The sequence below is a fragment of the Phalaenopsis equestris genome, unplaced genomic scaffold (genome assembly GCF_001263595.1).
Source record: "Phalaenopsis equestris unplaced genomic scaffold, ASM126359v1 Scaffold001081, whole genome shotgun sequence".
Lineage (NCBI taxonomy): Eukaryota > Viridiplantae > Streptophyta > Magnoliopsida > Asparagales > Orchidaceae > Phalaenopsis > Phalaenopsis equestris.
The window spans coordinates 1,031,486-1,046,728 of record NW_018165520.1 but is presented as its reverse complement, the minus strand read 5'-3'; the positions used below and the strand labels follow the sequence as shown (position 1 = coordinate 1,046,728).

The 15,243-nt window shown below is 33.5% G+C and overlaps 1 protein-coding gene across 1 annotated transcript in view; it reads right to left on the bottom strand.

The window, feature by feature from the left end:
• The window catches only part of LOC110033057 (aldehyde dehydrogenase family 3 member F1-like), a 41,927-nt gene extending 27,220 nt beyond the window's left edge, over positions 1 to 14,707 (bottom strand). Inside the window, exons 1-3 of the mRNA XM_020736912.1 lie at positions 14,364 to 14,707; positions 14,163 to 14,231; positions 13,952 to 14,048 (exon numbers count right to left, since the gene is read on the bottom strand). Coding sequence (XP_020592571.1) covers positions 13,952 to 14,048; positions 14,163 to 14,231; positions 14,364 to 14,555 — 358 coding nt within the window. The 5' untranslated portion in view covers positions 14,556 to 14,707. The remainder of the gene's footprint in view (positions 1 to 13,951; positions 14,049 to 14,162; positions 14,232 to 14,363) is intronic.
• Positions 14,708 to 15,243: the final 536 nt, after the last annotated feature.

Here is a 15,243-nt window from a genome sequence, read left to right as displayed (position 1 = left end):
CTTGAATTCTTGAAGACTAGAACCATTGATCATTATCGAGAGTTTTCTCAAGTGACTCCCGTCATTTGGGATGTAATTAACTATAGGGGCTTGCCTCTATAGGGGACTTGGAGCCCAGGTAAAATAAACCCTATTTAATCTTTGTATTAAATAGGGGAATTTGTCGGTCATATATAAAAAAAGTTCGCAGACCAAACGGATGTCACAAATCTCTTAGTTTGCAGGATTGGGTCTATCGCTGAGGTCTACACTTATCTCTCGGGAAGGTGTAGTATTTGCGGTATCAGGCACGATTTTGCAAACTATCAGACTAATGAGATCAATTTGGTCTCATTTTTCAAAAATTAAAACATACTGCTTTCAAAACCCAAACTATATATCTTTTATATTTAAATTAAATCTCAAAAATTATTTTCATATATCATATTTTTTCAAATAAATCAATCGAAGAAAAAGTTGACCGACAATGTGTGCACGAGCGTGCGTGCATTTATGTATTAATGTTATAGGTTTGAACTTTTTGCATGCCCTCCACCCCCTTGACCAAATAAAACCATACCAAGATCAAATTCTCCACTTACAACATATAATTTTAATGGTTAAGATACTGTTAAGACAGAGTCCAACCTATGGGAAAATTTGTCTTTTTACGTCTACGGGGCACTTGAGTTTATTATTATTATTATTGTTGGGTATAAATAGACTTGTTATGAGTAGGGTTAGGTTTGTGTATGAGATTGAATTGTAAACCTTAGGTTTAGGTTTTGGGAGAGATTTCCTACCTCTCGAATTGTAGGAATTGGGAGAGATCGCTTACCCCTCGAATTGTATGTGCTTATGTTTGTATTCTCATTGAATTGTTAGAATTATTGAAATAAGAAATTTGTTTTGCCCTAATTTCTGTGGAGAATCGTGCAATTTTTGCTCCAGATTATATCAGATACATAAGTTTTAAAAAAATATTAGCAAAAAAAGCTTTTGCTACGTGCAATGTATGATGTGGTTGAAGGTGGTAAGAAAAGATGATGCAGAGTAGCGAGTAGCTTAGAAAAAGATATTGGACAAAAATATTATAACTAAACTCCTATGAATTAAATGTATAATTTTCAGGATGACCCAATGTTGGCAATGTGGTTACCATCTTCATCAAACATCAATAGCATTAGGTTCTATGATAATTGAAACGAATTAAACAAATGTGAATAAGAAATGAAACATAACAAATACACAAATACAATCACATAGACAAAATTTATATGATTTATTGAGATGAACATTTGTCAACAATGCATAGAGATCAAACAATCCACTAAACTTCAAAGGAGGTATACTCTAAAGATTTATCTCTTATAAAGTTGGAGATAAGGATAAAGATTTCATTTTATATTTTACAATAACTGAGAAAGGAAGCAGCAATATGCTGAAAACATAATATTCATATATAGAGAATAAGACTAGTAATTTTATTTCCTTATCTGACGTGTAAGTTAAAATTAAAGTTTCTGTTTATTATGATAAAAGATTATCATTTTGCTAGAACCAAAACTAATAACGCATCATATTCTTGTTGAATTTATAGTCCGCTCCTTGCAAGCACATATAAAAAAAATTATTCTCTCTCTTTAAATTGATAGCCCCTCCCATTTCTCTCTATTTATCTAGGTTGTGAGAAGTTAAACCATTCATTCTAAGGCTCTATTTATAATACAAACAACAACAACAAAGCCTTAGTCACACTACGTGGGGTCGGCTACATGAATCATTTTTCTCCATTGCATCTTATTTAGTATCAAAGGCTCTATGTATAATGACTAAAAAAAATGGGTTGGAGGATATATAATTTAGTATAGAATATCATGAGATATTATAAGATCATATAAAATCAACAAAAGATCTCACAACTCTCAAAGTTAATAAAAAGCCTCTAAAGATCTTTAAGTTAATAAAAGATCTCTGAAACACTTCATATCTCATAAAATATGGAATAATTAAATATTTGTATGTAAAGATAAGATTTAATCATATTTTATATAGATTTTATTATGTAAAAATTTCACTCCATAATTTCAATAATCTCTCACTTTGCAAAATGTGAATAGAATCTATCCGTGAAAGGGCTAGTGTAGTTGCAGTGACAGACAAGATTAGAGAGAGTTGTCTTAGATGGTTTAGTCACATTAAACGTCGACCATTTGATGACCCAGCTAGGAGAGTAGATGCTTTAGATTTGACTTATGTTAAGATAGATAAAGGTAGACCTAAAATGACTTAGGCATGTTGTATAAAAATGATATTAATTTATTAGAATTAAATTAAAGTATAACTGAGTAGAACAAAATAGAGTAAAAGGATTCATCTAGCCGACCACACTTAGTGGGATAAAGGCTTGTTGTTGTTGTCCCACTTTAAGAAGACACATTTTTATGTGCATCATTAATTGTAGTGCTTGAACATTTCTTCATGTGGCGCCACTTTTCATTAGTTGCAAAGGATAATAAACATTTTGTAGAGACATAATTTATCCATAGATACGACTTTTATAAGTTTACTAATAGGACTTTCTAGTCCTTTTATTTTGAGGCGCTAGAAAGTATCAGCTTTAAGCGAGTTGTGTATGTAGCGATACTTGAGATCTATGTGATTTACTTGTGAGTACTAGGTGGCATATTATTTAAAACGAATGTTAAATATGCATCTATGTGTATCTCAATATTGGTTAAATATAAATAAATGTAATCAATTTAGTAGCAACTACGGTAATGTAGATGATGATTATGAAGGTTCACTGCATGAGCGTGGAGTGCTTGCTATGAGGTTCAATCTACAAAACTCAAGGTCAAGATTCTATTTTTGAGTGCATAGAATGCTTTTAGATATTTAAGTATATAATGGAGTTAGATGATTACCAAAGCCTCAAGAATGATAAGCAAAAGCTTAAAAATAGATACTACGAATAGTTAGTACTGTAAAGTGATAATTTGCAAACAAAAAAATTTGCTCTTAGCCCACATCATTCAAAATCCACATTAAGAATCTGAAAATAAAATAACAAAGAAACCATTTTTAAGTCCTAAAGATTAAATTTTGCTATTGTATAAAATCAGGTTTCATTTTCATCAAAATTTAATTCATATAATTAAAAAACTATTTTTCTGAGTACTCAATAAGTACATAATTATTTCAAATAATAAAAATTTTGCCTCAATTTTATCAACATCAAGCCTGGAACATTGTTTTAAGTCAAAATCATACATTTATTTGTCATTTTCTATTAAATATTGGTAAGTCACCATTTCCCCATAAAGTCCATTTGTAACATCAGCACATTAAATTATTTTTCAGTCATTGTTGCTGTTCATTTTGCCATTTTTATGGAAAGAAACATCATTTGGGAAAAAGTGTCATTGGCATCGACAAATACTACTCATCTCCATGCATGTGCTTAGCCATTTGCTCATCATGCTTTAGGAAGATGCTTATATTCAAACACTCATCGGCACACACAGCCCCAATATTATGTTGATATATTGACTCATTGCACGATCAATAAAACAGAAGTTTTTTCATTTATTTTTATTTATTTTTTTGGAAACTGGAAACCTTCATTCACTCCACTTTTCTTCGTCCAAAGTCACATAAAATCCACTTTCTTATTCAAAATAATGAAAATATTATCAGTCATCAACAAAAGGGTAATCTGTATGACTGACAACAGGGTCCAGCGTGTAGGAGGTGAATCTGTTGTATTTGTTGAGAGGAGAATTCAACTCAAATCTTCTTGACAAATCTGGATTAGCTAAGAACAGCCGCCCATAAGACACTAAATCAGTATAAATCTCAGTCACCGCATTATTTCCTTTATCTCTATCATATCCTCCTACAGCAATAAAAGTGCCATTGAAAGCCTTTCTCATTCGAAGCAAGCAGTGAGAAATCTGCATCCTTCCATCAACAATTGACATTGTTGGCTTAACCACATGGCAATATAGAATTCCATACTAGTTCAATGATTGCACCATGTATGTGTACCTATTTCGCCTCTCTGTGTTTACTTTCACACGCAAACAACTCCCAAAGCTTAAGTTCTCATGTCCACACATCAGCTAGCCTACTTGCATACACCTGCTTTCTAAAAACCTGCCAAAATCAAGCATTTAGGTGTACCACACTCTGCTTGACCACTTTCTAAAAACCTGCACAACTCCCAAAGCTTAAGTTCTCTGCTTGTACCACACAGCTGTCTTTACAAATTACATCTCTCTCTCATGTCTAGAACATTTATTACACTGGGGATGACCACACTCTGCTTGACCACTTTCGTTTGATCATCGGTCTGAGGATGATATGTTGTGTTTCTCTTGAGGATTGTTCCTTGTAACCTGAACAGCTCCTTCCAAAATTGGTTGAGGAACATCTTGTCGCTATTTGATACAATCGATTCTGGGACTCTGTGCAAACAAACCACTTCTCATATGAACTCTGTAGTGACTGAGACTGCAATGTAAATGTGTCATCATGGAATGAAATGTGCATACTTGCTTAGGCAATCCACTACCACCAGCACACTGTAAACCCTTCTAATCATGGCACCCCATCTATGAAATCATTGTCCCTTCTTCCCAAGCCTTCTCTGGTAATGCTAATGGTTGTAACAACCCGCTTGGAACGATGATCAAGTATTTGTGTCGCTGGCACACATCGCACCGCACCACCATGTCTTCTACTTCTCTATACATTCTCACTTAGTATAGCTTTGTCAACAGACGGTTGTATGTCTTTTGCACCCTGGGATGCTTCCCGATTGTACTTTTGTGAAACTGCTATAATAGTTTAGAGAGCCCTTGCTAACATGAATCATCCCTAGTAGAGTAGCAGTTGTCCCCTCATTGGATATCTTGGATGACTGTTTGGATCATATAACAACTCTGCCCGTATCTTCCTAAATTCTTCATTTTCCTCGCTCTCCCACCTCAGCGCTTCCCAATCGAGGACCAAGGGTACCAATATGGCTATCTATTGGGATCCTTCACCTTCCTCGACAGGGCAACTGCAACTTTATTCTCCAACCTTGGTCGGTACTGAATCTCGAAATTAAATCCCAACAACTTGGATAGCCACCTCTGATGTTCCTCAGATACCTCTTCTGCTCCAACAGGTATTTCAAGCTCTTTTACCTGATTTGTTCTGACAATAAAGTGTCTTCCCAAGAGGTAGGGACACCACTTCTAAATGGCTAAGACAATAGCCATCAGCTCTCTGTCACCTCCCAAAAGAACTCTTAGGGGTGGTGGGCAACTCATGACTTAAATAGTGCTTTTCGGCCCAACACCTAGCCAATGTGAGACTTTTTGTTCGTGACATTCTCCTTCGCCCAATCATGTGACGCCCTCGTCACGGATTGGCTCCACCGAGGGTCCCACCGGACCATGGAGAGTCCACACACCTGACAGACACTAATCTGCTCTCATACCATTTGTCACCTCCCAAAAGGGCTCTTAGGGGGTGGGTAGTCCATGACTTAAATACTGTTTTTTGGCCCTACACCTAGCCGATGTGAGGCTTTTTGTTCGTGACATCTTGCTCGTATACTGATTTGAGCCTCACCCTAGCGATGAGCACCTAGCTGGAGTAAGCAATCGGTTGTTGGTTATGCACGAATATTACTCCCAATTCGTACACTGATGCATCTGTCTCTACCACAAATGGTCTACTAAAATCGAGAAGTGATGATACAATTATAACGGTTATAATTGATAGAGATGTTGACATCTGAAGGGGCAACACCGTCTCCTTATTCAACGCCCGATAATCCATGCAAAAACTCCAGCTATCATCTTTCTTTTTCACCAACAGGACTAGGTTTGATAATCCCAGCCTCAAGCATCTCTTGAATCAACATCTCTATCTCATTCTTCTAAATCTGAGGATAACGATATGGTCTGACATTGAATATAGTGGTATGCTCGTGCTCTCTCAAGGGTGGTAAGCCACTTGGCTGCTGAAAGATGTTTGTAAACTATTGTAGGAGCTATTGGATCCCTTCAAAAAACTCTGCCAACTCAAGATCTCGGACTTCCTCAATGCTCTGCAACTCAACCAAGTTCCTGCTCCCCGTATTGACTTGACCATGGTTTTGAGTGAGACCATGCTTTGTAAAAACTAGCATCTCCTCTCAGCATCACCTTCCTACCCTGCACTTAGAATTTCATATTTAGGGATTTCCAATCCACTTTCATCTCCTCATGAGTCTGTAGCGAATTCATCCCTAGAATCACACCTGTTCTGCCCAAGTCCAAGGGGCGTAAGTCCTCCACCACTTGTACGCCATGTATTATCAAAACCAACCCCTAGCAAATTCCCCGACTTTTCTCCACATTCCCTGTCCCAGACATGATGTTGAAGCTCATTGTAGTCACCAGCTCCAACCCTAACAGATCCACGACCTAATTTGAAATAAAGTTATGTGTGGCCCCACTATTCACTAACACCGCAATCGGTTGTTTCCCGATCAAGCCTCTCACCTTCATGGTGTGATTCAGAGTAAATTCTACCAGTGAATTGAGAGACACTCCCGCTACATCCAAGTGCAGATGCTCCTCCTCCTCCACCGCATCCTCCTCCGATTCCTCATCATTTATCTCCCTAAACTAAAAGGAGTTGAAGGGCGCTCCTTGGAACGATGATCTGGGGCATACTTTTCGTCATAGCGATAACATAATCATTGAGATATTCTGATTAATGACAATCTTGTTTCTGATTGAGATATTCTTTTATTTATTTGTTACATTGTTATGAATATTTATAATTACTTACTATCATGCGTTGGTATATGATATATATAATATGTTGAATTGATTGTGATAAGCTCATAAATGATATGTTTATGTTGATTGTTTGTATGTGCATGACTGACTATGATGGAATCAATCTTTTATGTTACTAGTAAGAGACACTAAATTACACATGCACGTATAAGAAAAATAATATTGATTTTGAAGTACTTTAACTTGTACAATTTTTAGATGGTACTCCTGTGATAATTGCACAATTATATAATGATATTGATATATAATTGATATAGGAAGATTCTTTGAATATCATCAAATATTTATATTGATTTATTAAAAGCTTAATCGACATGCATATTACTATTTTTTTTTTGTGTTACTGTAGTCTACGAGTAAGAATATTCACTTGTTTAGCTCATCGTTATTTTTAAACTAACTTTTCAGGTTAATTTAATTAAAAGATGAGCAATAGGAGGGATAATGTTTATAGAAGATGCAGAAAAACAAAGGTAAATTTAAATATACTGTTTTAATTTATTTCGATTAGTGGCTCGTTCATTTATTAATAGTTAGTTATAGAAAATAATAATGAAAAAAACTTAATTTCCATCATCAGACTGTTTGTTCCGTCTTAGTTAATTCAAAGTCCCGAGCCCAGTCATGACAAACGCCTCTTTTTGAATGACACCATCTGCTCAGTGTCATGGTTGTTGAGAAAATATTATATAATTCTCCTATATTTTCGCCTTTGCTAGTTTTTTCACGTGTTTCTTATCTTCCATAATTTCCCTCAATTCACGTGGTCTCAATAATTGAATGACAGCTCAGATGTGGGGCTTCAAACCTTTCAAGAAGTTCCTCTCCATTCCTACTGTAGAAATACTTCTCAACCACTCTGACAAAAGCCTGAACTTCTCCTTGTAGTCAGTGATCGTCCCCTCCTAAGTCAGAGTAGAAAATTGCTCATGTAGGTCTCCTTCTTAAATGACTCAGAAAAACAATGAATTAATCCTTAAAGTCTTCCCACGAATGCATTGGATATCTTGCTTCCATCTACTGAAACAACGCTAGAGCCTTTTCCTCCAAACATAATCCCACCACCATCAGCTTCTCTTCCTCTGTTAACCCATTGAATGCAGAGTAAAGCTCCACCTGATACACCCACCCATGTACATCTTCCTCTTCTAAGATCAGCATCTTCAGTTTTTCTGACAATGACACCCCAACCTAACTTCCTCTTCCTCTGGTGTTTCCCCCCATATATCTATGGTGAAACTCCCTCCTCTGGTCATAACCATACCCCACCCCTGATTCCCTTCTTCCTCCTTTGTGCTCTTCTGTGCCCCTTTCACTATCCTTGCTTTAATTTTTGGTCCATCCTCCTTCATTGGAAGTCTCCACTCCCCATTTTATAGGAGTCCTAGAGAGATGCTTTTGGTGTAGATGATGACTTCCCATTCGATCTCCATCTCTTTTGATCTAATCAAGAATTCCCTAATCAACCCTCGGTTAGGGTTTTCTACTTGAGCAGCTGGCATGGCCTTGGATTGCATCTCCATGAGCCTCTTCATCATCTCTCGCATTTCTCCAATGCTCTCAAATCCATCTCCATTCGGCTCTCTATGGAAGAAAACCTGTCCTCCAATTGCCCAACTTTTCTTTCCAACACATCCACTTTCTTTGTTGTCATCCCTCCAAGATCTTGCTTCGACACCAATGTCATACGATCCAAAGCCAAAAATAGCGAACAAATAATAATGAAATTGCAATAGATAGGCAGAACAACTCAAACGAGGGCTGCTCTTACCAAAATCAAAGAAAACAGGTAAGATATAATGATGATCTACTGTTCCAGAAGTAGAACGTTTCTCCACAAACCCTAAACGTCGCTAAGAACAACATAAAAGAAAGAAAACTGTAGCCAAAATAAAACCTAAACAATCCCTAGGTTATTACTTGAAATTTTCCCTCCAAAACCCCCTTTAATTTCTCTTCCTTGAATACGTGATTACAGTCCTCATGGGCCTCTCTTATTTGTTGGATACTGCGATCGCTACTCCCAGTTGTGCCTCCCCTCCCTGCTGAGCCGTCAACTCTTAGGCAACTGAGTTGTGTCGGTCGGCTGGTTCTCAACCAGTCCCGCCTAGACGGGTTGGGTAACTAGCATAACAGAAACTTAATCCATAAAACCTTTCTCACTCCATCTTTGTTTGTTGATCTTTTAAGAGCTTGAAATGACTTAAAAGTGAAACTTCATCATACCAAACCCATGCAATACATTTTCAATAAATAAGGTTATGATATGTTTAAAATTTTTTGATTTATTTTAATTTATTATTCAAAAAAAATTTCTTAGCTCCCCCAAGTTTTTCATGTTAATTTACTTTGACAATTATCTTTGCACATCATTAATGTTTTTACTGTCAGCTCTTTGCCATCAACATCTAAAAAAAACGATCCAATCTTTTATAGTGCCTTTGATACAGTAACAGTGATCAATGTTGCACCTACAAAGGTCAATTTATCCATAAAAGCACCAAACTATAAATATCTTTTAGCAGAAACATTTAGATTGAATTACATATATGTGTTCATCCAGATCACAATGAAAATAAAAATAATATTAATATTCATCAGCCCCAAATGCAATTCTTCTATAGTAATGATATTAAATACATACTAATAAGTTATTAGTTTATCACACAAATAGTAAAAGCAACAGATTTCTTAAGCAAAAGACTTTCACTAGCGGTCTCATCTTTTATTTTGCAAATCTATTTATTTTTTTTGGATTCCCTAATTTTTTGTGGCTAAGTCAATATTGAGGTGCTATTTTTATAATAAGAATCCATCAATTTTAATGTCTAGCTCCTACTTAGATATATTTTTATCCTATAAACTTTTTCATATCATTCAGATTTACATACAGTACCAAACAACAAATAATATAAAAAGGAGGAAAGATACAAATCTTAGAATTTCATTGTGATCTCGAAAATTTTACCATGGGAGTGTTGACCATATATTGATTTTGATTATTTAGTGATGTATCTAGACTCTTATCAATATTAACATTATGTAGTTTCATTGAAATAATATGTTTACTTTTTTTTTGAAGTAGTATTTCTGGTTTGATCATCCTAACGATTTCAATATTTCCAAATCTATAGCAAAAAAAGTTAATTTCATTACAAAAAAAATTTTGATCTTGGTTTATCTCTTCAATTATGATCAAAGTGTGCATACAAGAAAGCAACACAAATTTCAATTTTGCGAGACAAGCCTCTTTTCTTGGTAAATGATTCTTCAAAAGGCCAAAATCAAGAACTATAAATGATACTTAATTGATGAAACAAGTTCTCGTGATTATCGCATTAGCCATATCAAAATATATTTTGTAATCTTATGTAGTATTATGATAAAAATCCTTTCATTCTAAGTCATGCTGATTCTTTTATTAACTCCATTTTGTTGAAAGAATGTTAGGTCCATTGTCTTCATAAGAATTCCATTAATAACAAAATAAGTTTTAAACAATATGCCATTATAGTTCCACCACTGTTGGATTATATAATATTTGAGTTTTCTTCACTAGTCTCATTTTCAAGAAAGATTTTCAATCTTACAGAAAATTAAGTATGTCAGATTTATTTTTAATAAAATATTTTATTATGAAGATGCCATATCTCCTTTGGATGAAATGGGAGATGGCTTCCATCATCTATGTGAACAATATCCCACTTCTTAGTTCAAAGTTAACTTTTTTTTTTTTTTTTCAAAAATTGATAATTCCTACCTTTCTTAAAATGCAATTTTAATAAAGGTTATTTTCAAGATATTTAAAATTTAAGAATTTACCTATGAAATGGAGGATCTCTAGATCCTTCTAGCTCATATAGCCTAATCAATGATTCCAAATATTCATCATTGTATTTGAACTCCCATTACTAGACTTATTTCATGGAGCAATCACCTTCGCTCATTTGGACAACTTTTGTCAATATTCAATGTGACATTATATCCATTTTGCTATAAGCTATCCTATCAAATAAAGTTTCACCAAAGGACAAGAACCTACTTTGACCTTATTTAGCCGCTATGTGACTCCATTTACTAATTAAATTATTAGATTAATAATATGCATAATATTTAAAAGCTAATCAACGTTATGAAAAATTTTATTATAATTTTTTTACATTCTCGCTCATCAGTAATTCTTTGTAAGAAGAACAAAAAGATACATCTAGATTGGATATTCATTTTATTCATCAGTAATTCTTTGCTCAATATTTGATTGTCATGGGATTTCAAACCCTCTTTCTGAGTCTATTTGTAACAATAATAAATTATGAGTTTAAGAAAAAAAATTTATTATAGAAGCCCATAAGATATTCATACTCTATTAAAATCAACAGAAAAATCCAACAAACACTTAGAAAGTTAATGAATGATCACTTAAAAAATTTTAAATTAATCACATTTAAAGAAGAGGAGCACTGATATTTTGTGAAGATTATATTATGTATGTTACTCCCATAAGAAGAATTTTCTCAAGGAATGAATTTCTAGTATCAAAGTAAATAAATTTTTGGTCATTTTTTCAAGTTTTAATACCATATAGGTTTTCTAATTGCAAAGAGTAATCAAATTTGACTTGAAAAATGTATAAATCACTAACACTGATAAGCTAAAACTTATCATTGCAACTAATTTTAAAAATTTCAACTTATTCCATCTCACCACTATTTCTATTCAATAATCCTAAATAGTGTCATTTCTAATACAGCAAAAATTTATATTAACGGTCTTGCACTACATTTTTTATGCCCCGCCATCCTTGGTTGCAAACAAAATACAAAACAAAAAAATAATAATAATAATAAAATAAAAGTAAAAAAGCTACATATATACCCGAAATTTTTCCGTGCGGACTCTTGACGTAGCTCTACGTGCGGCGGAGGTTATTCCTGAGTTATTTTCAGTTTATTTCTAAGTTATTTTCAATAATCTTGAAATAACCCAGAAATAATATGCGGTCTATTTTTGGGTTATTTCGGGATTATTGAAAATAACCCATAAATAACCTGAAAATAACTCAGGAATAACATCTGTCGCATGTAGAGCTACCTCAGGAGTCCGCACAGAAAATGAGCTCCATATATACAAGGGCGAAGCTAGAATATTTTTGCCCGCTCTGAGTAAAAAAACTTACAAAAAGAGTTTACTTTAATTTAAAAAATACGCTCAATATTTTCATCTGATCTTATTATCAGCACTAACGATTTTAATTTTTTTTTTTTTGTGTTAAAATATTAACTTATAAATTATAAAAATATGCCAAAAAGTTGCTAAATAGATGCTAAAATAAAATTACAACAAGAGTTTACTTGTAATTTTTCCTTTTATCAACCATGCACTAGGCAAAACAAAATAAATAAGCTATCATTAGTACATTGAGACTAAATCATTCTATAGTATTTTTTTTTAAATAGAACAGATGGTTTTAATTTTTTTTATTAAATATAAGTACAATACATAAAAGATTATTTAAATTTTATATTATAGAAATTTTATAATAAATTCGTGATAATTTGCATTTTTGTTTTCATAATAACCTTAGAAATTATTAGAATTCATTTTAACATAAAATTAATATATAAAAATTTTAATTAAAATTTAAAAATCCTTGGCCAAAGCTTTGCAAAAGAAAAATAATAAAAATAAAATAAAATAAAATAAAAACTTTGTATTTTTTTTAAATACTTGATTATTGAAGCTTCAACATATTTTTGCTCGATTTGTTTATGATCGTCAATAATATTATTTAGAATTTGTGAATATGCTCGTTAAGATGCTCGAATAAAGCTCGATATTGATTTAAAATCCAATAAAATTTTAAATATAATTTAAGTTAAGTGAGATTAAAATTTTAAATATAATTTAAGTTTTAAAATTTTATTTAAAATTAAACTATTTTTTATATTATTAACAAAAAATAATTTTAAAACTAATCAAAAACCTAATAAAAAATTCAGAATATATCTCATAATAAGGCTAGAAACTCCTTTTTATATGTTATAATTTTAATTTATGATTATATATATATGTGTGTGTGAGTGTGTGTGTGTAATAATAATCTTCCTAGAATAGCATTCTAACTAAAAAAATATTACTAAATAAAAAAGTAGAATATATAATATAAACTTTTTACCTAAATATAGACATTCTAATAAAAAAAAAGAAGAAAAATCAGAAAAGAGAGTCGTCATAAGTTCTTGAAAAGCTTTTTACTGCTTGTTTTATGTTCTTTACGATAACTTTTTCTCTGCTTTACTTTCAAGTCGTCTCTAAAGTTATATTTGGGTAACTACTTTTTTGTTGTTTTTTAGAAATTTCTGTGGTAGAAAATTATTTTTTTCAATATAAGCTATTAAAGTGTGGATGCAGTCACAAAATCGCGGTCCGACTTTTTTGTAAATAAAATAAATTTATAATAGCTACTGCGACTTTTTGAAAAATAATTTTTTTTACGGCAGCTTCACAACTGCTTATTCAAATAGCAACATCTGCCCCAAACAAACCATCAGTCCAACATCAAAAAAGTACGAAGGTGTGGATTGATGGGATTTTAATTTCATGTATAAGGCATTTGAAATGAATATAATAAATAATTTGTTTAGATTTAATAAATTATTATTTATTCTAAAAACTTAAATGAAGCTCAAGTTCGAACAAAGGTTTAGCCTGAACACGATAGATCGAGAAAACAAAAATCATTGAAAAAAAAAAAAAAAAACAAACCTACCCAAGAAGTACCCAAGAAGGACGGAGACGGCCACTGCATTCTGGCTGTGAAACAATTCAGAATTTTTGCATATTATAAAAATTAAAATTTATTGTGCTGGGCCGGTGACGGTAAAGGCGCATAGCCCTCGCCCCACATACATATATCTCGTTCTATATAATGATGATGATGATTATTATTACTATAGGTAGCTCTATTCATTTATATTTTTGTTTGAATCCTGCCCCCTCCTCTGTCTAATTATTGCGTGCGCTTTTCACGGTGCGGCTGTGATAAGAGAGCGCCATGAAGAGAGAGTTTGGGGAGAGAGAAGGAGAGGGGGAGAGAGGGGGAGAGGGGGAGAGGGGGAGAGTAAAACCTATGGGAAAATTCCAAGAAGCAAAGATCAGAACAACGCCGAGCGGCTCTGGCACCACCTCGCTAGTGGTCGGAAAGCCAATCAGTGGGACGCTAACCTGCACAAATCCGATCGAAAAAAGGCTATCAGGATAATCCATCATCAAATTTACATTCGTTATCCGGTACCAAATCGCACAGTAGTTGCTAATAACAATAAAAGAATCTCAAACCTTTTCCGGACTCATCCATTTCTTCAGATTTTGCAGAGCATAATCCACCGACTTAATTAAAAATCCAGCCTAAATAAAAAACAGAAGAAGAAATCACTATCACTCACAAGCGAACGAAAATAGGGCGGGGGAAGAAGAAGGATCTGAGATAGTAAAAATGAAATGGGGGTAAGTAAGGTTGAAGAAGAGGATGAGACAAACCTCATCGCGGTAAGCTTCGACGCGGTGTTTTCCGAGGTCGAGGTTTAAGGTTTCACAAATGGCGGTCTCCATTTCATGGAGGAGATCTTTAAGAGCTCTGAGCTGTGATCTCCTCCAAAAGTAACTCCTCGTTCCCCCGCTCTCAAAAGCCTCTCTCGCCTCCTGCACAACTCTTTCCAAATCCATCGCCATTTTTCTTCTTCTATGCTTCGAATCTCTCGACTCTTTGCTCTTTCAGCTTCCACAGATGATGATTTCGGTTGATTAAGGGTTTACTCCTTTGATCCGGCGTGATTTGCATTTAAATAGAACAGTAGGAAGTACGGACCAAGAAAGACAATAAAAATGATCATATCTTATGCGTTGTTGTGCGATTGAAAATTTAAGTAAATATATGTTAAATAACACTACTTAAAATATTTAATAAATAACAGATAACTACCTTATTCAGTGCATATTCTGTCAAGACTTTTAACATAATATAGAAAATTATTCAGAGTCTAATGAAATCACGACACGTGACGGTGACAGAAAAAAAATAAAAATCGACCGGATAACACAGGAATATCCCCCTTGTGTTATTCCGTGTTATTCAAGTATTATTGTATGTTATTTATGTGTTATTGTGTTTTGCGAATATTTATGGTATTATAATAAAAAAATAACACATCAATAACACTTGTAACACAGGAGGAATGTTCCTTTGTGTTACTAGGAATATTTTATTTTTTTTTCTATCACCGCCAGGTGATGTGATTTTATTGGACTCCGAACATAGTTCTACGTTAGGAGTCCTGATATAATGCTTTTCCATTCAACAATAGGCTTCCTGAAGTTTAATATTTTATTGGGGAAAATTACATTTATTATTTATATATTT